The sequence below is a fragment of the Archocentrus centrarchus genome, chromosome 24 (genome assembly GCF_007364275.1).
Source record: "Archocentrus centrarchus isolate MPI-CPG fArcCen1 chromosome 24, fArcCen1, whole genome shotgun sequence".
Classification (NCBI taxonomy): domain Eukaryota; kingdom Metazoa; phylum Chordata; class Actinopteri; order Cichliformes; family Cichlidae; genus Archocentrus; species Archocentrus centrarchus.
In genome coordinates this window covers 17,383,948-17,408,090 of record NC_044369.1, presented here as the reverse complement: position 1 = coordinate 17,408,090, position 24,143 = coordinate 17,383,948, and the positions used below count along the sequence as shown (strand labels likewise).

At 38.1% G+C, this 24,143-nt stretch overlaps 2 protein-coding genes across 3 annotated transcripts in view; one reads left to right on the top strand and one right to left on the bottom strand.

Annotated features, from left to right (window-relative positions):
- fndc4a (fibronectin type III domain containing 4a) overlaps positions 1-5,032 on the top strand; it is a 29,791-nt gene extending 24,759 nt beyond the window's left edge. The window contains exons 5-6 of the mRNA XM_030721661.1: positions 2,312-2,445; positions 3,981-5,032. Coding sequence (XP_030577521.1) covers positions 2,312-2,445; positions 3,981-4,022 — 176 coding nt within the window. The 3' untranslated portion in view covers positions 4,023-5,032. The remainder of the gene's footprint in view (positions 1-2,311; positions 2,446-3,980) is intronic.
- An 8,055-nt stretch (positions 5,033-13,087) lies between these two features.
- LOC115773949 (low density lipoprotein receptor adapter protein 1) overlaps positions 13,088-24,143 on the bottom strand; it is a 50,063-nt gene continuing 39,007 nt past the window's right edge. Inside the window, exons 8-10 of one of the 2 annotated variants that reach the window (XM_030720910.1) lie at positions 23,994-24,028; positions 18,774-18,802; positions 13,088-17,291 (exon numbers count right to left, since the gene is read on the bottom strand). In XM_030720910.1, the coding sequence (XP_030576770.1) occupies positions 17,245-17,291; positions 18,774-18,802; positions 23,994-24,028 (111 nt within the window). In that variant the 3' untranslated portion in view covers positions 13,088-17,244. The remainder of the gene's footprint in view (positions 17,292-18,773; positions 18,803-23,993; positions 24,029-24,143) is intronic. The other variant, XM_030720909.1, reaches the window with a different exon arrangement.

Below are 24,143 nucleotides of genomic sequence, written 5' to 3'. Positions count from 1 at the left end.
AAAGCATTAAATGTTAATGAACAGCAGTTCACACACACAGTAGGTGAGGTATATTAACCTGTTTTGTCAGCCTCAGTGATGAAAACTGATTTTGCACACCTGACAGCGGTCTCACATTGTAGGCAATCTTGTAGTTACATAAATACATTGACTCACAAATCATTAATGTGCCTAACAGTAGAAAAGATCTCAGAACTATGGCACACCAATCAAGTCTAAGCTAAAGTACAGAAATGTGAGTGAGTCTGTCTGAAAACTAAATCTAACACCTGCACATCAGTGTCAAACCAACATCACACTTTTCTGAGCATTCTCTTCTTCTGAGGTGCTCCTTTGAAGTAGTGCACTGATTAATGAAGTGTTCGGGCACAATGAGAAGTGGCATATCATACAGGCAGCTAGGAGCAGGGCTTCCCACCCACGGGGACCGGAGTGCAATGTTAAATAATACTAATGAGAGAAACCAAGGTAACACTGAAGCTGTGAAGAGTGGGAGTGAAAGAACAGAAGCACCCCATGTGGCATATTTATAATAGACTGCACATTTGTTGCCAGTCAAATTTAAAGTCAGATTTATTTGATTCTCTTCTTTTAATTTGTTCATTTAGAACTGACATACAATATAGTGCTCAAATAAAAAAAGAAAAAGAAAAAAGGAAATACTTGATCAGTATAACACAAAGTCAGTTAACTTCAGGGATATCAGCCAATCTAGTTTGGAAGCATCAACCACTGTGAATTCCTCCTGACAAATTTTTCTCAAGTTTTGCTTTTTTGCTAGTGAAGCAAATGAGGCAACCGTGGCGGACCTGCCAATTTTGGTGTTCTCTGGCAAATGTCAATCAAGCTGCATGGTGCTGATCTGTGAGCATACATCTCACTAAAGGACATTGGGTCTTTATGCCACCCTTATAGTCTACTTCTGACAGTTTGGTCAGAAACATGCATGTGAGCAGCCTGCTGGAGGTCATTTTGTATAGCTCTGGCAGAGCTCCTCTTTGCACAGAGGAGCAGATCCCTGTCCTGCCCCTGGGTTGGCACCCCTCTACGGCCCTGTCCAGCTCTCCTTGTATAGCTGTCCAACTCACACTTTTAAGACTGTGCTAGGAGGCACAGCAAACCTTCTTGTGACAGCATGTATGGATGTGCCACCCTGGAGGAGCTGCATTATATGTGTAACCTGAATGGTCTGCAATTGCTATCTCACACTACCAGAAGTGACAAGGACACCAGCAAAACACAAAACTAGAGAAAAATCAGTCAGGAGGGATGAGGGGAGAGCAATAGTCTGTGGCCACCACCTGTGGAACTATTCTCTTTTTTGAGGTTACCTTGTTGGTTCTTCTCCAGCGCACCCGTTGTCACTTTCATTTGCACCAGAGAGCAGATGAAATGGATTCATAAAGATTTATGCTTCCTGACTGGAGAGATTAATATCCCTGAAGTTTAACTGACTGTCTTATACTGCGATGATCAAGTGTTCCCTTAATTTTATACTGTTATATTTTAGTCTGTGGTTGTATTAATAAAATAATGAAGTTATTTTTTAATATAGTGCTATCTTATCAGCTATATTGTATAACATTTCCATGTAGTAAGTCACTCCTGGTTAAAACATGCTTAAAGTGTAATGAACAACAACCATCAGCCTTAAAAGGCTGTGTAGCTGAAGTTTCTGATGAGGAAACTAACTTTAGGTTTTGTTTGCACTTTTAAAAACATTCACATTAACTGGAATGTAAACCATTAGAAACATTTCTTCAAATTACACAAATGCCATTGCTATTCAACAATGAAACAAGTGCAAATGTAGGAGTACCTGCTATAGCATCCTTTCTGCTGCAGAGGCAATGACATATGGCTGCAATATTGGAGACGACTTATATGATGCATGAATAATAATTTAATGAATTCTACTATGTGTCTCAGTACAGCTCTGTAACTCTCATTACCAGAACTGTATATCAGTTTCTGAATATTTAATAAAAGCACTCTCATAAAAATTCATGACCTCAGTGAAGCAAGGAAGATAATTGAGAATATACAGTACTTATCCAAATTGGAGGCAAGTCTGCATCTGGTGGATTTAAAAGAACGCAAACTGTATGGAGAATAACTCTCCTCCAAGCTTTGAGATAAAGGCTCAACCATCACCCTCCCGTGGGAACAAAATTCCATTATCCACATGGCATTTTGATACGTACCATTAGAGGAAGTGGTGACATGACAGTGATTGACAGCTGCCTCATGACTGAATTCCTATCCTCTTTTGTGTGTGTTGCAAATGTGCCCCTCTCTCACCTCCTGGCAGCTGTTATTGCCCTATTCTGCCGGCAGTATGACATCATCAAGGACAACGACTCCAGCAACAATAAGGAGAAGGCCAAGCCGTCATCAGAAAGAAGCACGCCTGAGCACCACAGTGGAGGACTGCTGAGGAGCAAGGTGAAATCTCTGAATTCAAGCCACACGCAGCCAGGAATCTTTGAATGAACACCAGCCTCATACAGATGTTTATATGCCTCCAAGTAAAGTGTCTCTATACAGACCGTACATATTGCTACTGTGTATTACATTTCTCTGACAAAAGTTTATTTTTTCTCTCTCTCTCTCTCTCTCTTGCCATAGTAGTTGTGTACTTAACAGCTTTGTGCTAAATTTTTCCCTGAGTTGATGCTCGAATTAATATACTATCAGAAAACCAATATCCTGACTCACATCGATCTAATAAATTTCCATTGGAGGAACAAAATCATACATTTCTCTGTCAGTAACTGTCCAATATTTAAACACACACAAAAAATACAAACCTAGTTGTTACACAAAAATAGTTGTCTGTATAATAATTCAAAGTGTGGTTTTTGCTTAGGAGACTCACTGGTCATTGAAAGAGCAGATTAAGTCAATGCCTTGAAAAATATAGAAATAAAGCACTGGCAGAGCAGTGCCTCAAGAAGCAGCGGTCTGTAGTGGGCAGATTAATGCAGTTAAGGCTTAGTGGTAAGACTGTGACCAATCAATTATCAAGGTCATTTGCACTGTGAGTTTTGACCTAAAGCAAGGATTTAACATTGCTACATATTGAGTTCTCTTATCTTTATTAGGTAGTTGAATGTGTTGGTTTTTTGTCAGAAACCTTGCAACAAGTTCTTTTCCTAGATTCAGTCACCAGTGTTCTATTATTAATGCAGTGACACCATAGATGTCTCTGCATAAAGACAGAACGGGGCCACATTTTGTCAATTCTTTAAAAAAGCAGAACATTAGCTATTCATTTTGAATGTTAAAAAAACCCCAGAATGTAACTAAGAAATACATATTTAAAATATATTATAGTTTTGATATTTCTTGATACTGGTCAATTGATATGGCTCTAAGTATATATTATTAAAATGTGTTGTTTTGTATAAGACAGTGCAACTACAGTGAGCCAGCAGTGGCTTGCAGCATATAATCCAACAATGTCCAAACAAAATACATAGTACTGAATGCAACAGTAGATACAGTTACAGGAAAACATTCGTTAACCCTTATGGCTACTCCCTTATTCCCTAAGGGGGTTGCCATAGCGGAGAGCAGCACCAGATGCTCTTCCTGTTGCAAGCTTCCCATTGATTGGGGCTTGGGTCCAGTACAAAGAGCACGCAAGCTTGTGCCCCTCCCGAGGTTAGTTTGTGTCGCCTGTGCCCCTCAAACTGGGGATCTTTCATGTGTAAGGAAATATATACTTATTACTACACCATGCATTAATATGACCAAATAAGACTTTCAAGATAAAAAGTGTCTGCTGCTTTTTACTTTATCATATTACTATCTCGGCATTTTACAGAAGCTACAATGGAAAAAAAACATAGTTAATACCAGGATTAAAGGTTCAGTTAAATCTGCAAATGCAGTAGTGAAATCATATTCTGTGATCAAAGCATTTCTTTATTGTACGAAAAACAGTATGACTGATTCTTCTCTTGTTTCTTTTGCAGTTTCACCCTTCTGTGCCATCAATCAACATCATTGAAGTTTGAGAAGAAGGAAGCCAAACTCAAAAGCCCGTCTCTTCTAGCATCAGTGACCTTTCTCAGTGATGAAGGGAATGAAAGTGGAGAAAAGGAATACACACATATGAATATATGGGCCTTCTGTTGGCCATCAACAGTGAAAAAAGTAATGACAAAATACCTGCATGCACCCAGCATTTGTAGGAAAACACAACCCAAAACTACAGACACACTCTGAACCCCATCTAGTAATCCTATAGAAATCCACACATGCCTACACACACACAAAGAAACACCACACAGTTACTGCAAAATCCTACTCCTGCGGGTTTACTGTACATAGATTAATGTTAACCCATGGTACAGTTAACATTGATGTCTTTGCCAGGTGCTTGGTATATTATTGCAATACAATAAACACAATATGACCTATCATCTCTGGGAAGCCTGTCTTAGTGACTTTAAATACGCAGTGTATTTTTGATATTGGCATGCGCAATTAGATACCACGTTCACATGTTATAGAGAAGTGCAAATAGTGTTACAAAATGCCTGATCACAAATGTATATTATTTTATGAATAGAATGAGTAGACTAATAAGGAGAGAAAGCAAATACATGAATCTAACATTAATTTGTAAAAACTTAAATCGCTGCATTTCTTAATTTTTCCCCCCATTATTAAACTTAAACTACCATTGTCTGGATAACAATGTATCTTTTTCATACTTCATGTAAAGAAAACCTCTCTGTACATACATTCATTTCCTAATAAAGTTGCATGCAAGTTATTTGCGTGTAGAATAGCCTTCAATGTGCATTCTAAGTTAGATGCCCAAAAAATGGAGAAATAAACATGGCTGCAGTACAGTAAAGCTCTTAATGTTTTTATTCGTCTATTTTACCTGCTTTTAGAAAGGGGCACTGCCATTTATCATCCAGTGTTTGATTTTACATCTTGTACATTTACTGCGAATTGTACATGTATTTTCTAAAGTGTAAAATAAACATTGTTTTGAAAGTCCCATTACACACTTAAAGCTAATCTAATGAACGTTCTCTCACTGAAATGCATAAATCACTTTAACGTTGCACAAATTGCACTCTGACACATAAAATGCTTATCAATTGTTGCAAAGGTGCCTGGTGTGCATTAAACGGGGGCCAAGACTTACACTCAGAAAGTGCATTTCATGCACAAATTGCTTGGCAAGCTACTGCACAAAAAGTGTTTTAATCCAAGCAATGCTCTCCAAGAGCTACAAATTAGCCAGTTAATAATGTGGTAGCCAAAAATTAAACCAGTTTCCTCACTTTGAGGTACAAAATGTGCACACTGCTTGAAAATTGACACATTCATATATATCCTGCAATAACAGCATTTCTAATTCCTCTGTAAAACACTTTGTGGCTGGTTTCTGGTCTTGAAAAGTGCTGTGTAAATACATTTTGCTTACTTACAGTAGCAGTCAAAAGTTTGGACACACCTTCTCATTCAATCTTTTTATTTTTTGTCCCTACATTGTAAATTAACACTGAAGTCATTCAGACTATGAAGGAACACATAAGGAATCATGTCGCAAACTTAAAAGTGTTAAACAAACCAGAATATGTTTTAGAGTTTAGGTTCTTCAAAGTCGGCACCTTTTGCTTTGATTACAGCTTTGCACACTCTTGGCATTCTCTCAATCAGCTTCATGAGGTAATGAAATGGTTTTCCAATAGCCTTGAAGGAGTTCCCAGAGGTGCTTGTTGGCTGTTTCACCTTCACTCTGCAGTCCAACTCATCCCAAAGAATCTCAGTTGGGTTTAGATCAGGTGATTGTGGAGGCCAGGTCATATGATGCAACACTCCATCACCCTCTTTCTTGGGCAAATAGCCCTCACATAGCCTGGAGGTGTGATTGGGATCATCAGTAAATGATAGTCCCACTAAGCACAAACCAGATGGGATGGCATGTTGCTGCAGAATGCTGTGGTAGCCATGCCGGTTATGTGTGCCTTGGACTTTGAATAAATCACCAACGTCACCAGCAAAGCACCCCCACACGTCACACTTCCTCCTCCATACTTCACAGAGGGAATGACACATGTAGGAACCATCCGCTCACCTTTTCTGCATTTTACAAAGAAATGGCGTTTGGACTCATCAGACCAAAGGACAGATTTCCACTGGTCTAATGTCCATTCGTTGTGTTCCTTGGCCCAAGCCATTCACTGCTTCTTGTTGTTCTACCTTAGAAGTGGCTTCTTTGCAGCAATTCAACCATAAAGTCCAGATTCACTCAGTCTTCTCTGAACAGTTGATGCTGAGATATGTGTGTGTGTGCTTCTTGAACTCTGTGAAGTATTTAGTTAGTCAGCTGACTGAATGACCTTCATTTCTTAAAGTGATGATGGGCTGTGATTTTCTTTACTTAGTTGAATAGTTCTTGCCATAAAATGGATTAGAACATTACTCAAATACGGCTATTCACTGTATACCAACTCTACCTCTTCACAACACAACTGATGGTTTCAAACACATTAAGAGGGCAAAAAATTCAAGAAATTAACTGTTGATGAGCCACAGCTGTTAACTGAAAGCCATTCCAGGTGACTACCTCATGAAGCTGACTGAGAAAATGCAAAGATGTGCAAAGCTGTCATCTAAGCAAGAGATGCCTACTTTGAAGAATCTAAAATATAAAACATATTCTGGCTTGTTTAACACTTTTTGTTTCCTAAATAATTCCATATGTATTTCTTCATAGTTTGATGTATTTTTAGAGATTCCAAACCTCAGACCTCAACTTTTAATGTGATCTCACTTAAGTTTCTACTTTGTGATTGCTTCTCCTTACCACAACTCACCTTTTATAGTCTTAAATCCACACACTGTTGTTTTCTGATAGGTTTTAAGACCAGAGAAAAGGTGCCTTGATACAACTGGGATGGTGATATCATGTAATGGACACTGGCAAGGATTTGGAGGAGATAAAGTCATGTCTTGAGTCAGCGTGACAAATGGCTGTCTTGAAGCTCTTCTTTGATGTAGACAAAAACTCAATAAAAATCTATGGATTTGTGTCATAATATGAGACTGTACATTACATTCATGCAGCAAACAAAGTAGTACTCCCTGAAGCTGCTTTTATTCACAAAAATAGCCAACACAGATTTGGCTTCAAAAACACCTCAGTCCCCATGTCATGTTAAAATGCCTGACCATTCAGCACAAAAAAACATGTCTACAGTGTGGTACAAAAACCTGTTTTTGTCTCCACACCTAATTTCTTGACTGACTGGTAGATGCCAAGTCAGAAAGCTGTATCTAGCTTCAGCTAGGCTTCACCTTTACCAGAACTCTGGTGGTGTTGATGGATTTTGGAGCATGTTTATTTGCCAGTATTTTTCACTTATCACTTTTTAGCAAGCATCTGTGCCATGCATCCATACAGTCTATGGATGCAGCTCACCTACCAAGCTACCCAGAAGCTGATATCATAACACTAACCTCCAAATATGGTCACTTCCTAAGGCTAAAGCTGAGGCTTCAAAGATCGGGCTTCCAAATCGATGAATGAGTGATGTCACAGTGCCTTTGCAAAGCACATAAAATAGCTCTAACTGTGGTTGCTGTTAATTATAAACAACCTAATTGGTTAAAATGGTCACTATTAAAGCTTACAGCAGCTCGGAGCAGTTGGTTAACTCACCACCAGCTGCTACATTTATCTATAATGGGCCTGAAGTCTTGAGACTGTCTGCTGCGGTACTTCACAGAACAAATTCAATGAGCCATTTCATCTAGCCTTTAAACTAGAATGTTCCTAATCAAAAATGTAATTACACTGAAGTATCTAAGAATACAGTGCATCTTAAAATAGAAAGAGATTACAGTGTCCTGGGGATTAATAGGTAATATTGCATTCCCTCTTAACTCACTCTCAGTGCAGCACAGCAGACAATTTTTATTAGTTGTCCAGGTGATTTATGGGCTTTTAAGGCCAAGTGGTTAGATTTTAGATGTGATTCAGAGATCCAGGGATATAGTGTGGCTATAAATAAATAGATTCTATAAAAAAAAAGAGTTTGCATTGGAGTCTACCTTCATTATTGTATAACTTGGTCTCATCTTTCCAATATTAGCTCTCTCCTGTCTGTAACCAAAATAGATGGGCAGTGAAATGCTATAGAAGTACAGATTTATATCAACCTTACTGAGGAAAAAGGTTTGTTTAAAACTGCTTCTATTGTGTGTTCCAAAATTCTATTTTTACAAATACATTCATGATGGCCCCACATGCGCACTGCATATACGTGAATAGGAAAAGCAGAAGTTCAACACTGATGGTTCATAGGCAAGCGCCAAAAAGCCTGCACATTCACACGAGTAACTGCAGCAGTAAATGTGCTAAAAATGAAATGCAGGTTACGGCCCTGCCTGTGATAACAATCTCGGCTGCAGTAAAGTGTCAGCCTATTTGACCTCTACAAGCTGGTCTCTATGGAGTCTCAGTATCAAACAGTGCCTCCATTACCAACACCTTATCAGTCACTAATTAGCCATTACAAAATTGTGTTAAATGGGCTATTAGCAATCGATTACACACTTATGAATACTAAATGAGCCGTTCATTGCCATATCCCAGGACACAAAGGACATATATGACATTGGTAATCAACATATCCCCCCCCAAAGTTAAACAAGAATTTCACATTTGGAATGACTGCTTAGCTGTCAAGTGTAATATTTTGTGGTGCAGAACTAAATGAAAAGCAGGCAGGAGGGAAAGCTTTCTTTCTCTATATTATGTGACCTTAATTTAATGTCGAGATCCAGAGGTGATTTGGATTACTGCTCAGGAAGCAAAACAATGACAGAGCACTTTTAACTGCAAGCTATTTACTGCCGCTATAAAAAATAACTCTGGTGATGATACTGAATACTCTAATTCTTTTTTTATTTTTCATGCACCAGGCATTTAATTGACTCCTGCAGACTCTGCTGACATGATATGCGGGTAATCTGCAGTGAGGTCTGCTTCCTCACGCAGTAAGCTGAGAACACTTTAAGTGGAGAGACACTTCATATGCACTCTAGTATAATCACCAAAACAAGCCCTATACTGTATCAACCCTACATGAGGACATGTGTAATACCACAGGAACAGAAGCAGCATGCTAACAATTGTTGTCGATGCAACAATACAATAAAATAACACCAAGTGGCTTTTTAGGCCCCCGTGGGTTCTCTGAAAATATCAAAGTGGAGTTTTTCTGCCAGTTTTCTTTGTTAATTATGACAAGCTGAGCTCCTTTCTGAGGGTGGGCCAAATACTCTGCATTCTCTGTTCACCCAGAATCAGTGATTTCTCATACACAACAGCTCGGTCACACAGCATTTTCATCACGGTGAAATCTTCTCTGAAATCAAACTTTTAACTTTTATCTTATGATCATTCACACAGGCAGACTAAAGTAGCTGACAGGCCATGCTCAATATCACAGATTATTTGATATGTCAGTTGTGTATACTGCACATCGTCTGCATAATGAGCGTCTGCCACGATCCTCTCATATTTTAACCCTGAGACTCGATGAATTATCTCACACACACTTTTTTAAAACCACTTTGCGTCAGACCTGATTCTCATTCCCACTTCTGCACACAGTCTGATAATGAGATTGGAGGCATGCTACCGTGATGCATCCCTAGAAATGAAAATATTTGCCAACCATAATTAAACAAACACTCACTCAGATAGCTGACAAAAACACATGCACCCAGAGCTGATTAGATTGGGGTTTTTTAAAAGGCTAAATATGTGAGAAAAGCGCCCGAGGCTTCCTGTGAACTGTTGCAGATGAGCTTGTACAGAAATATTAATTCTTTAAAGTGTCTTTTCATAACTGTGAGCATTCTTCATTCAATTAAAGAAATAATAATAATAACTTAAAACTCTACAGTACTGCACAAAAGACTTGAGCCATCTGCTTATTTCTTCATATGTTGCTAGGAAAATGGGAAATACTTATTGAAATGTGCACAATGTGTGATTATCACAGCTATTTTGATTAATACTGAGGACGTCACAATTATTCAGTTTAGATACAAACATGGTTTTTACTGTACTGTTATGCAAACAGAACACTTTCACATCTTTGCAATGATGTGAAAGTGGTCCTCCTTATTTGCATAAATGCAGTGCATCATCTCTTAGAAGAAAAATAAAGTAAAATAAAAAGGCAGTTGATGGTAGCTGGCAGCTGGTGATTTCAGTGCGTCTTTATGAGCTGGGTGGATGCGCAGACGTGTTGATGCTGGACGATTCATGTTAGCAACTATTGTATTGTTTCTCTTGGCCTCCATGCATTAGTTATACTGCAGGTTGTGGTGTGTTTTCAGGTGCTTGAATAGGTTAGTTGTGTTGCTTTGCAGTGCAAACACAAACCTACAGCACTCTTTGCACATGATTTGATCTTGAGATTAAGAGCAACTTAATGATTTATTGGTGGAAAGCTGAAGAAAAAAAAAAAAAGCCATAACTTAGAAATTATGATTCTTACAAGTGTGGTGTATATTTTTAACTTAATATAGAAAGTTCTTTATAAAGATTTAAAATATGTGACATTTGACCACTGGCCTATGCTTCATGGTCAATAGATTGATCTGAAGGTCAAAGTGATAATGCTAATATAGAGCTATTTAAAACTATGTTTCTTCCTGCCATTGTTTGTATTGAAAACATATCAGCATACAGAGAATTATATATATACTGTATATGAGGATTCTAAATATCACATTACTTTGGACCTCTAACTTCTTCAAGGACAAATAAGGAAAAACTTCCATGAAATGTACTTTATCTTTAAAACTAAGCTTAAAATTCTACTGCCTTTGTATCGGCAACAATTAAGAAGTGATGCTGATATGTATATGGGGATTCTTAATATCACATTGTAGTTTGCATCCCCCTTTCTTTCAACTTAACCTTAAAATGCGTTTTATTTTTAAAGAAACTATTGTCAAGAGAAAGAAAATGAGCTGCCTAGTTAGTCAGAAATATACTGTAGTATAATATTATATAATAACCTCAAGTTATTGATGTCGAGTTATTTACAAATCAATACCTATTAGCCATTACCTACTGCTGCTAAATACTGCCCAGAGAGTGAGCTGCCTTGGTCGAGGTTTGCATTCTCTGAGTGTTTCTCGTTCCTTTATATTTTGCCTAGAAATGGAAAATAGCTGCAGTGATGTATTAAACATATGCAAACATATATATTATATACATTGAAATCCAGTATAGTATGAGGCAAAAATAGAGTTGAAGCTCAATATTTGATATGACCACCTAGGCTGTGAAGAATAAAACCCAGGCAAGTGTTCCTGTCATTTCTTTAAGTAGTCTTCAGGAATAGTTCTCCAGGCTTCCTGAAGGACACTCAAAGCTCTTCTTTGGATGTTGGTTACTTTTTGTTCTGTTCTCTGTCAGGATGATCCCACACTGCTTCAACAACACTGAGGTCCAGACTTTGGGGAGGCCAGTCCATGACTGATAGCATTCCATTGTGTTTTTCTATCCAGGTGTGCTTTTACTGCATTGGCAGCATGTTTCGGATCATTGCTGAAAAATGAAGCTGTTGCCAATCAGATGCTTTCCAGATGGCACTTTTCTGCATTCATAATCCATCAATTTTGACAAGATCTCCACCACCACTGACTGAAATGCAGCCCCAAACATCACAGAGCCTCCACCATGTTTTAAAAATGGCTGTGGACACTCACTGTTGTACCTCTCTCCTAATCCATGTATGTATTGATGACGATTTGAGCAAAAAATGCCAAATTTTGATTTGTTGCTCTCTAAGACCTGTTGCCATTGATTTTCAGTCCAGCTATTATGTAATTTGGCATACCTCATCCATTTCTCCCTATTTCCCTTCCTTAAGAATGGCTTCTTGACAGCCGCCATTGGCAACTCACCTGATTAAGTTTATAATGTTGTATATTGTAGTTTTATTATTATCACTGACCATCAAACAAAGGTGCAACCTTATTTGTGTTATCAATATTTTAAATGGCCATTTTGTCACATATAATCTGTAAATCCAACACGAAAGAGCTCCAGATGTCTGTGACCACAATATAAAATCAGTCAGATGCATGTGGTCTCCTTAAAACCATCTTTAATAGAATCAGGAGTTACAAATCAAGTCTGTGCATATATGTAGCATTTAAAACAATCTCAACCCAAGTTTGTATTTTAAATCTAGGTCTTCGTGTCATATCACAATTCTTAGAAGTCCACAGAATAAAATCAATTTTCATTTCAAAGCAATTTAGCAGCGTGGTGAAGTGAGAATGTGTGAATGTCTTGATTAGGGTACACACTGTAGAAGGGTTCAAGAAGGGTTGCACTGGTCAAATTTTATATTCTGGCATTCATATAATATTGTAAGATCACTTCAACCTATAGTGCACATATCAATATGTACAGTATGCCAGTCAGACTTCACACAGGCATTTTTATTGCAAACCAAGAAGATTCACCAAATACTTTTTTTACCTTTAATCAGGCAACAGCAGCAGTCGACTGAATGAAGAGACATATTGATGCAACTGTGGCAATCAGGCAGCCAAACGAGTACATGCCCTTGGTTCTGATTGACCAGTAAACTGGGAAATGTTTGAGAAGAGTGTGGATTGAATTTTGTGTCAGAATTGAAATGCTGTGGACAGATCAGCAGAAAGAGCAAAATCATTAAAGGCAAAACAATCTGAAATGTTTGTCTACAAACTGAACAGCTATATTAATGCTTTTTCTTGAAAATTTGGTAAAAATGTCCTAAATTATGGAGCAAATTTAGAATCACATTGATATTCGGGTAGTTTCCAAACAGGATCTTAGCAATTAGGCAGCACAACAGAAGCCTTCTAGTTTAATAAAACACAGGCTTCTCTAAATTGGTTTCTTAATCCTGTAATTAAAATGACAGTTCAGTACAGTGTTTGTACAAAGTCCTTTATTATGCATAAATATGTAACAAACCATAACAGCCTCAAAATTCTGTACACATTTTTACACAGATTAGGATACCTGCTTGTGATTTATACACAAACTGCTATTAACATAATATCACAACACTGCTGGAAACCCACTGTTTGCATAGATAGAAAATAAGCACCTTGGTAAAGTAAACTCATACTGTAAACGTCCGCGTTTATTTGGGGTAAAAGTACAGTAGCGTTTCTGAGAATACTTGGCTTTCCCAGTTGAAACTCTTTCTCATTTTTAAAACCCTAAAATGCTTTCTGGGCTCAGAACCTCACAGGGTGATTTGTATTCAGTGCACATAAGACTCAGTTTGGCATGCTGCACCTCCAAGCGCTGGTCTGTCTCTCCACTCCCAAAGACAAAAATCTCAGCTGCGCCAAGGAACCGCATCCAGTCAAGATTGCCTGGGAATCTGCCACATCGATGCGCTGTACCCTGTGTCCGGGCTACATGACACAAAACCGAGGAGCCCGGTGGCCTGACATGTATGCAGGACTTTATTTTTTATTTTATTTTTTAAACTGTATGACTTTTCAAATGAATTTATAAATAATAATTTTGCTTTAACCCTATAGAGTACCACAATTTCTACTTGAAGGTTCTGAGACTTTTACGTCATTTCCATGCAATTTCACTCACGTCTTTGACCCACTAGTGGATTATTTGTGCATTGCAGGCAGCAACACAGCTTTGAACACCTGTTAATAAAATAGTTGCCTATTTGTTGCCTGTGGCACAAAATCACTAGCTTCTCATTTTAATAAGGTTATTTTCAAATTCCTACTCTGTCATTTTATTGCATTTCATGATGTATTCATGACAGCAAATGCATTGTTTACATGTAACTGAGCTAATTAATGTAATGATTATGCAGCATCACATTCAGAAATATTTAGTGGTAAATTAAGATATTACTATTACTAGACAAATGATGCAACCTGTTCTTTCAATAATTGCTGTAGCATATTAGGGTAAAACAAACAAACAAACAAAAGACCCTTAAAATCTTAAAAACTGAAATGTTCCCAATACTGTTAATATTATGTTTTAGAAGTATATCCAATTTCAAATTACCCGAGGTGTAACATGTAATAGACTATTATCACGTGGTTAAGATTTGATGTGTCAGGGTTTACAGGGTTAAAACTTTTGTTTTTGTTTGTTATAACTGAAAACCACTTCAGATTTGACAGCTCCTGGACAGCAGCCAATCTTAAAATATCACTCAGCAGCACTGAATCCGCAGATACATCCACACAGGAATCAATCAGTCAATCAATGATGGGTCTAAAAAAGGTGAGTACAGATCATCTGTGCATTACAACATCACACTGACGGTGCACTCTGCTGACCTCCAACTTCACAGTCAATACTAAGTGCACACATAGCTTCCTGGACCGTCCATGACATGATACAGGGCATTTATGGCATCCATACTAAATAGCTTTCCTTTAGCATTGTAATAGAGTTGGTATTTCAGCCAGTCAGGAATGAAACAATGTAATTAAGCTTCACGTCGTAACCTGATAAGCCATCCAATTATTCTGCAGCGGGTGTCATGACAACAACACAGAGCTCCCTGCTACCTCCTGCCGACGACCGCCACAATTATTCTCAGTCATGATGCCGTGAATACAGAGAAGACCACTTCAGCCAGACTGTTGCACAATATAATATCCTCTTGACAACAAACATCATTTAAGTGGTGGATAAAAATAAACAGAGTCTAATTAAAAAATAAAAACAGTTTGTCTATAATACAGCTTGGGATGGATTATTTCTATTTGTGGAAAGAGATGTTTGAGAGAAAAGGAAAATTACAATATTGCAGTTAAGGGGAAACTGCGAACTATGTAAATAATATAACAAGAACAGAAGTGCCACCCTCTGCAAATTAAAAGGCGATTCATTTTGTATATTGAATTCTAATAAGCAACATATTTCAGGAATATCGTGGCTTTAATGTGCAACTGAATGAATAAAGTCATATCATGATAACTGCTGATTAAACTGATTCAGTCACTGTGTATTTTTGTTTGGTGGTGATGGACAACCTGACAGACTGACTTTTTTTGTTAATCATGTTCAAAACAAAAGAAAGAAAAATAAGGAACTCCTGCAGCAGTAAAACCCACAGTTATTTAAATCTGTACAAATTGCCTAACCTAATGCAAAGACACACATCACATCTCAATAAGAGTGATAAAAACACACCTGTGTGAAGCCCTGATTCTAGACATCCTACTTTCCTTTATGTTATAATATGTATACATACAGTAAATACATACAGCTTTGACACTGAAAAAATACAGCATATGGAAATAGGTTTCTTTAATCTAAGAGTTTGGGCTTGAAATACAGTTCCCATAACCTAACATCATTAACAATAACATCGTCTTTATGTACAGTGATAGCTGAATGAATAAGGAAACGCAAAGCTTTCACTATAAATAAGCTGTATTCCAGTAAAACAGTAATGATTGTTACAGAATCATCAGCCTGTTCTAGAGTAAATTCACCGTTATAGTTAGCATTTAAAACAGTTTTCTAAACATAAAAAAAAAATTTAAACTTGCATTTGTGCACTTGAACCATAATTGTTTGGCAGATTTTTTTTTTATATTGTGGTGGCTGATTATGATTAACAATATTTTATCTTAAGAGGAGTATTTTACACATTATGTCCAGATTAACTTGGATGCAGATCTTTGATATAAAACCTGGGGTGCAAATGCAGTAGTACGGTGAACTTTAGATGCTATCAAGATATATTGTAGAACACATTTGGCAGGATCTTGGAATTAAAAGTCAAAACATCTCAGCCTCTGTTATTTAAATTTTGATCACTGTTAGTATAAATTTCATTCTATTTATTGCAGTTCTAAATTGCTTGAAATAACCCTTCCAGTCTAAAAACAGCTAGTTGTTGTGTGCACTGCTGATGGTCCGTTCACTGAAGCTTTAGTTCAGTGAATGCACGATTTTAAACCTCGTGCTGAGACTGAATACAAAGGGACCAAATGTCTTCAACTATAAGCAAAATTAAGCCTAAATAAAGGTTCTTTCTTTAGATTTAAGAATTTTTGGGTCACGTAATAAAAGTTGGATGAAAAAATGGGTAACTAAATTCTGCCTTATAAATGATTAGATTAAATATAAGATGAATACCAACCCCCCATCTGCTGCAATCAATAACCTGATATATATCAAACTAAACCATCGTCATGACAAGCTGGCACGTCTTTCCGCTGAGAAAGGTCACAACAAGTGAGTGAAGTAAATTCTCTCAAACACTGGGAATATGGGGCCAAAAAACTACACTTGTACACAGTTAGCTGGTGCACTCCAGCACTCCAGCTGCTGCCAGAAAAAACATGACACATGCTTTTTATATGTCTCTGTGCCTAATGGAGGCTTCATTCTCCAAAGAAATGGTTTGTTCAGTACAACAAACTGGATGATTCATGTAAAACTCATTCAGTATCATGACAGAGTGTTTGCACCAGTGTCCGATGATGACTCCTAACACTGGACCTCTTCCAGCAATTGCTGAGACCGGCAGCTGTTACTGCACCGAAACAAACAACAAGATCAGAGAGCGCTCACATTTTTTGGAAAGAGATAAACAGACTTATATACACTACACGCATCTTTGGACTGTGACGCAAACTACGTGTTTGTGCAATTGTTATCCTAATTTACAAGTGGAATCCACATGTGAAAACATTTCACAAATTATGACTAAAAAGAGGAGACTCCAAGCTTCATCCTGTGATCTTCTCTGTGAATTTCATTGTATACAAATTTGTCATCCTCGCTTGCTTTGCAGTGGTGTGCTGCACACTGTGTGCACCAAATTTTAATATGGCAGGAGATGGCTGTTTACACTGAGCGAAGTGTGTTTTGACTGGCAGGGATTCACAGAAATAACATTTCATAATATCAGGGTATTCACTCTGGCTTCTCCACAGCAGTGACTGAATATCAAACACAGCCTCTCTCATTCAGTTTGTGCACCAGGGAGGGTGATATGTTTTTCTGTCTGATCGAGTAAAGCATGCCGTTTTGTCAGCCTGGGTACTGGAGTGTATGCTTTTTGTCTAATTTCTGTGCTGCTGTACGTCGGGCAGCTACTGCCAGTATGTGTTATTTAAACTCGTTGTTGCAGACGGGCAATGGCTTCTCAGAGGAGACCTCCGGGAGACTCAAAGCTGCATTGTCAGAGAGGGGTTTGGAGCGGGACTCGGCCAGTCTGACAGAGACAGAGAAAAGACAGAGCATTGCTAGAGAGGTCAGAGACATTAAATATTTATTCAGAAAAAGAGGTTACAAGATATGCAAAAGTTAAAAAACTGACAGAAGGATGAGGTATAAAATGTAGCAAGGTCAGACACACACGCACACACACAGGATGTTGATTTGATTCAAATGACAATGAACAAATGGGAAAAAGGAGAGCAAATGTGCAAATTGCACAAAAGTGCAGTGTGTGAGGTCATCAGTGGCAGACAAAAAAGACAATTCAGTATTTTTGCAGTCACTCAGATAAACACTGGCAACACTGAAAAATAAAAGTCAACTTCAAACTTGAACAGAAGTGCCACCCTCTGCAAATTAAAAGGTGATTCATTTTGTATGTTGCATTCTAATAAGTAACATATTTCTAGAACGGTGTGACTTTAATGTGCAACTGAATAAATAAAACCACATCATGATAATAGCTGATTATAGTGATTCAGTCACTGTGTTTTTTTGTTTGCAATGGTGATGGACAAGATAACAGATGGAGTCACACAGGTGTCTCAGTGGACTATGATGTTTGCAGACAACGTGATCTGTAAGGAGAGCAGGGAGCAGATGGAAGAGAATCTGGAGAGGTGGACGCATGCACTGCAGAGAAGAGGAAAAGAAGTCAGTAGAAGCAAGGCAAAATACATGTGTGTGAATGAGAGGGAGACAGGTGTAACAGTGAAGATGCAAGGAGTAGAGGTAGTGAAGGTAGATGAGAATTCCTTGGGCCAACCATCCAAAGCAACGAACAGTGCACAAGAGAGGTGAAGAAGAGAGTGCAGGCAGGGTGGAGATGAGTGTGTGAAAGAGTGAAAGGGAAGGTTTACAAGGTGATACCTGCTATGATGTATGGTTTGGAGATGGTGGCACTGACAAAAAAAAAAAAGAAACAAACAAAAAACAAAAATGGAGGCGGAGCAAAGATTTTCACTGGGAGTGATCAGGAGGGACACGATAACAAATAAGTACATCAGAGGGACAGCTCAGGTGGAGCGTTTTGGAGAAAAAGTTAGAGAGGCAACTTTGAGATGGTTTGGACATGTGCAGAGGTGGGATGCTGGATATGGAGCTTCGAGGGAGGAAGAAAAGAGGAAGATCACAGAGAAGATTCATGGATGTGGTGAAGGAGGACATGGAGAGGTTCGGTGTGACCAAAGAGGATCCTAGGGATGGGGTGAAATGAAGGTCAGCTGGTATATGCTGACCCCTAAAGGGCGCAGCTGAAACAAGATGAAGGGTGTGTTTATTTTTTTGTTTTGTTTTTTAAATTTGATAGATTTATCTATAATAAATATCTATAATAAAAATGTGTATTGTATTTTCCTTTGGAGGGAGCAGATTGGACTGGGATATTAATGGTTGGTATTCTACATGTTAGGCTTGAAATAATACAGAGCACCAAGCACGTACTGCAACAACACAACACACTTATCACATCACTTACCCGTGTCTGTCTCCTCTATTTCCATGTTGCTGCGTGCCAGGAACAAGACAGAAGGAATCATGACAAAGTGAATCAGTGGTAAAGGTTAGGATAAGTGAAGAAAAGGTGCTAGGTGCTGATCTGGTAATGGGAACCAGCAGTGCGCATGCACAGTGTGCTGCCCCAGTTTCACCATGCAGTTAGTAAAGTAACACACAAAGAAGCCTATATTAAAATAAAAAGAACCCATCACATTTCAATGGGGAAAAGCACGTCAGTACTAAGCCGGCTGTTGCACAGGGTCACTGTTCATTTAGGAAATTTAAAATACCATAAATTAAATCATTACTAAACCAGGTTGAACTGAAGCTGAAGTCAATGGCTGCAAGTACTTTTGACTCTTCTAAAAGTAGAAATTTTTTAAATGAGGTCTAAATAATGAGTTGTGTGGCTACTGTTAATTTAAATAATTCTACTGAAGTTCCTTTAGCAGAATCAGTTGCAGCTCAACTCACAAAACTATAAAGTATTACCAGTGACCCCTAGAGGTCATGGTGCTGCCTACACCAAAGTAAATGAAGGTGACTTAAAATAAATCACCAACCCACAGACCAATAAACTGACCCCAATGCTATATTTAAACCTGCACATGCTTTTAAAAGAGGTTAAAGCTGAAGAACCTCGAGAGGCACTGCTGATGGAAATTTAGTGCGCTGTATACAGAAGGTCCAGACAGCTATTCAAACCCAAACCAAACAACTAATCCCCGGTACCAACACCTGATGTCTAAATGTCTTAAAACACACACACAAGAAAAAACAAAAACATATGAGCTGTTATGGACTAAGCGATTGCTAGAGCAACACACTCTTTTCTGTCATTAGTACAATGCTTGACCCAAACTTTTTTTCATGGCTCTCCTTCAGTTTGGTTCTGTCAGATTGTGTCAAGGGTGTATATATGTAAAATTAATTAATTTAGAGTGAAAAATAGTAAACATTTCTTCATATTTTTGCCAGTAAAACATAGAGAACCAAAGGGTTAGAGAGCACATTAAAGACACACACTTTTTAAAAAGTTATCCTTGCACATACAAAGAGCCACAAATAAAACCCTCCTCGGCTTTTCTAAAGGCATTCCCGATGTCGCACACAACATTAAATAGGTGTGACAGCCATGACAACTCAACATCACCCAGATTCTTTCAGAGTTTCACTGCTGTACCACAACTGCAGTGCTTGACATCCTTGCTGACCCCTGCAAAGCACGTTCACTCCAACACTCCAAACTCCTTTAGCAGGTCTCCCCGGATGTCAGATTTAGTAGACGTTTATCTAGCGTTTCACCTTCCCCCCATTTGACAACTGTCCACATCCCTGCTGAGAGGCGTCTGAGTGATGACCTGCTTTCTTTTTCTGTTCTCCATGCATATCCAACTAGCTTGCACACAGGCATGTGTATAAAATCCCTTTGTCTCATTTGCTCATTTGTTTTTCCTCAAAACTTTTCAACACAGCTAACACATCTGTTAGCCACAGGCAGCACAGCTTAGTGAGTGCCATCTCTTTAATGTGTGTAGCACCATCTCTCTGTAGCTCTTCTCTCTTTATAGATAGATTTTATAATGCTGAAGGATATATATACAGTCACAAACACTGAGAGCTGGTTATACAAAGAAATTAAAAGCCATGCAGACAATCACGTGCTCGCCTGACTGGCCTACATTCCACTGTTCTGGATAAAAGGGCGAATATTGAGAGTTTTAAGTTTAGTTAAGTTTGAGCTGAGAGTTGTCAGAGTGATCAAGTGTATTAAGTTGTAAGAGCTGAAGTATATTATGTTTATATCTTTTATTATACATATATATTATTTAAAAGCTAGCCATAATAAATACAAATAAAAACAATGTGTCTATTGCGCCATCGATGTCTGACTTTTTCATTTCCGTCAAGTCTCACATTTCACCCACGAGACACATTTCTGTCTCTCTGCAGGTATCCCACACCTGTGAAATGTACATTTTACAAGCTGTCACACTTCCTGATATAATTTCTTTTAGAAAGTGTTGTGTTGTAATCCTAGTTCAGTGATGAGGTGATGATGCATTGTGGACCACCCTCACTGGTTTGAGCTAAAACCTGTCAGGAAAAGTGGTAGCAACAGTCACTTCTGCTGTGTGCTCTGGCTCAGTTGTGTCACAGTAACCTTGCAAGAATTCACAGGTAACTCACTTGTTACACGTGATCTTTAAAGTCAATTACGCTTGATGTGGCAGCTTTGTTAAGGGGGATGTTGTACAAATGAGTTATAAAATATATTGTATACTTATGGCATCCTATGAATTCACATTAAAAATTAAATAATAATTAAAAAAAAAAAACTCATTCTGGGCTCAGCGGACGAGCAGACGATCACATATGCCGCGGCGGTGCAGACACCGACAAAAGGCTGGAAAGTTTTTTTTTGCTGCATGGGTGTACACAGCTGAGGTAAAGGGCACATCAATAATGCTGTACAGCATGTAAATGTTTGCAGAGCAACAATGCTCCAGTGTCTGTATTTTTCATGAAAACACCTTGATTACTTCAGCAATAATGCTGATAATAGCACAGTAAGAGAATCTGTGTCTAAACTGTCCAGCTTGCAGTCTGGTGCACTCACCTCTTGAAAACAGTTGATAAATTATTAAGTAAAAACTCCCTGAACAGCTGAGATCCTACACTCCTATCCTAAAACATTTTTGCTTTTAAATAACAGAATCTGGTCTCCTTGAGTTTACACAGTGTGGTTAAAAGAACAGTTAATGCTACTGTACTATTACTGTACAGTAGTATTACTATTATTAATACTGTAATATTTTTTAATTAACTGTAATGTTTTTAATGATTTACAAATCTTTGCATTCTGCATTTATTTACTTTTTTTAAAAGTTGTAATCAGCTAAAGGGCTTTTGATTTAGCAGCCAGCACAGCATAGGTGATTACTGTTGTACAAAGTACTGCGTCAGAAAAGGCACTGTAATCTTCTTTAATGGGAACTGGCAGCTACTTACAGTAATTCAAAAATTGCCTAGTATTGTTTATTTAGCCTATAGTAAGTAGTTATTTTTTATGTGCAGTTGGGCAGAAGCCCTCGAGGCCAACTTACAGACTTTGGTGGAAAAACCATGTGGTGTTTACACACCACGGGTAAAAATATAATACTGTAAAAGCATCTAAACAGTATGAAGTCAAAGATGACACATTTCTTCAATATCTTAGGAAAGATTATTGCATTCCCATCTTTTTCAGAATAATACAAAAAGAAAAAAAATGACTTTAAGCAAAAGTTTGTGCATGGTCAGTACTTAGTAATAACTCATTCACTAAGTATCACAGTTTGCCTGTGCTTTTCACAGTAGCTGAGTTGTGTATTTCTTGTTTGGGGGATTTCTAGTCATTCTTCTTGTTCAAGGCTTCTTATTCTGTGAGACCTGTGGGCCTTTGGCTCTTTCATGCGCTGCTCTTTTAACGTCTGTTTTCAGTGATGTTCAGGTCAGGGGACCGTGACGACAATGCCAAAAACCTTCTCTTTTTTTTTGCATTTTGGGGCAGTCCAATGTGGATTTTCAGATGTGTTTTAGGATCAACACCATGTGGTGGAAGCCATGCTCTTTTTATCTTCAGTTTTCTTTGCAGTCAGGTTGATGTTTGCTGGCAATTAACTGAATCCATTACTCCCTGTACAACTGAAATGTTTCCCTAGTGGGGGCAACATAAGCAGAAAGTATGATGCACCCCTGTGCTTAACAGTTAAATATGGTTTTTGCAGAAACGTTGGCACCCTTTTGTTTTCGAGCATAACTTTCCTCTATATGGTGAAACAGTTCTAAGAGGTGGGAAGGTAGAAGTACAAATACTTCTTTATTGTACTTAAGTAGATTTTTCAGGTATCTATACTTTACTTGAGTATTTATTTTTCTGACTACTTTTTACTTTTACTCCCTACATTTTTACAGAAATATCTGTACTTTCTACTTTTACATTTTCAAAAACAAGCTTGTTACTTTAGGTTTAAGGCATCTGAGAAACGTTTGCATTTCCAGTCAGTGTGGACGCCGGCTCCTGATTGTGAGCGTTTTTTTTTTCTTGGAAGCCAAACCAACAGGGCGGGACGGTGGGCACAGACATACCACACGGTAGAGCGAGCAGCTCCTGCAAAGCTCATTCGGAAACCGGAAGTTGCACTTTATATAGAAGCTACACACCAGAACGGTGAGGAAAATGAGTGACAGAAAACAAAGCACAAAAAGTGTCTGTAGTTTGTCACACAGTGTGTCTGCTTGCTAAAAGAACAGCTGCTGTATTTCCAGGGAGAGAAAAGAATGAGCGATAACTTCACTCAGAGGGAGAAAGATGTAAGAAAGAGGTAGAAACGTCCTTCAAAGAGCTACTTTTACTTTCTTACTTTGAGTAGATTTCAGAGCCTGTACTTTTTTACTTGAGTAAAGAAGTTGAACCAGTTGAACTTTTACCAGAGTAGTTTTTAACAGAAGTACTTGTACTTCTACTTAAGTACAGAATGTCAATACTTCTGTCACCTCTACTTTTTTAGGAGTTCATTTGCAGACTTGTGACACTAAATTTGGCGATTCAGGAAAGGTTTTCTCCTGTTGCCTCCCCCTGTGACAGTCATATTTTTGCAGGACTCACTGCAAACTGAAACACTGCAGCACCACTCCAGAGTCTGCAGACTCTTCCAGAAGGTCTTTTGCACAAGTCAGACTACTTCTAAAGCTGTGAATTTTGTAACACAACCTTTTGGAGATCAGATAATCCCACTTAAATATTCACTGTAGGAAATTTTGATCATGCCTGGCCAAACTTTTGCTTACTACTGTGAAAATATCTTAAGACGACTTTCATACAAATACTTTCGATATCAGGTTATTTCACTAACTTCAATGCCATCTTTTAAATCAAGGTACCTTGAAAAATCATGTGTATATCACTTTCCTGCTTATCTCAAGTTTCTGTGAATGTCAGTATTTGTTTTATAAATGCATCAAAAGATTCATTATCCAAAGAATCTCAAAGGTCTTAGAGGTGACCACCATCCTCAGTATGACTCATGATCTGTTCAAAAAGTAAGCTTCATAGAGACTGTGTTCAATACATTTTGTTCTTAAGGAAACCTTTAAATATGAGTGTGCACAAAAAAAAAAAAAAATCTGATTTCTGCTATGCAGGCCTTGAGCTCACCTTGAGAAAGCATCTTCCACACCATCTTCCACATCCTGTTGAGACACACAACAATAGGATTCAAATACCCTTCTGTACTTTCAAACGTTTGCGCGTCTGCATTGGGTCTGTTTGTTTATTCAAACGGCACACAGATGAACCACTACTGAG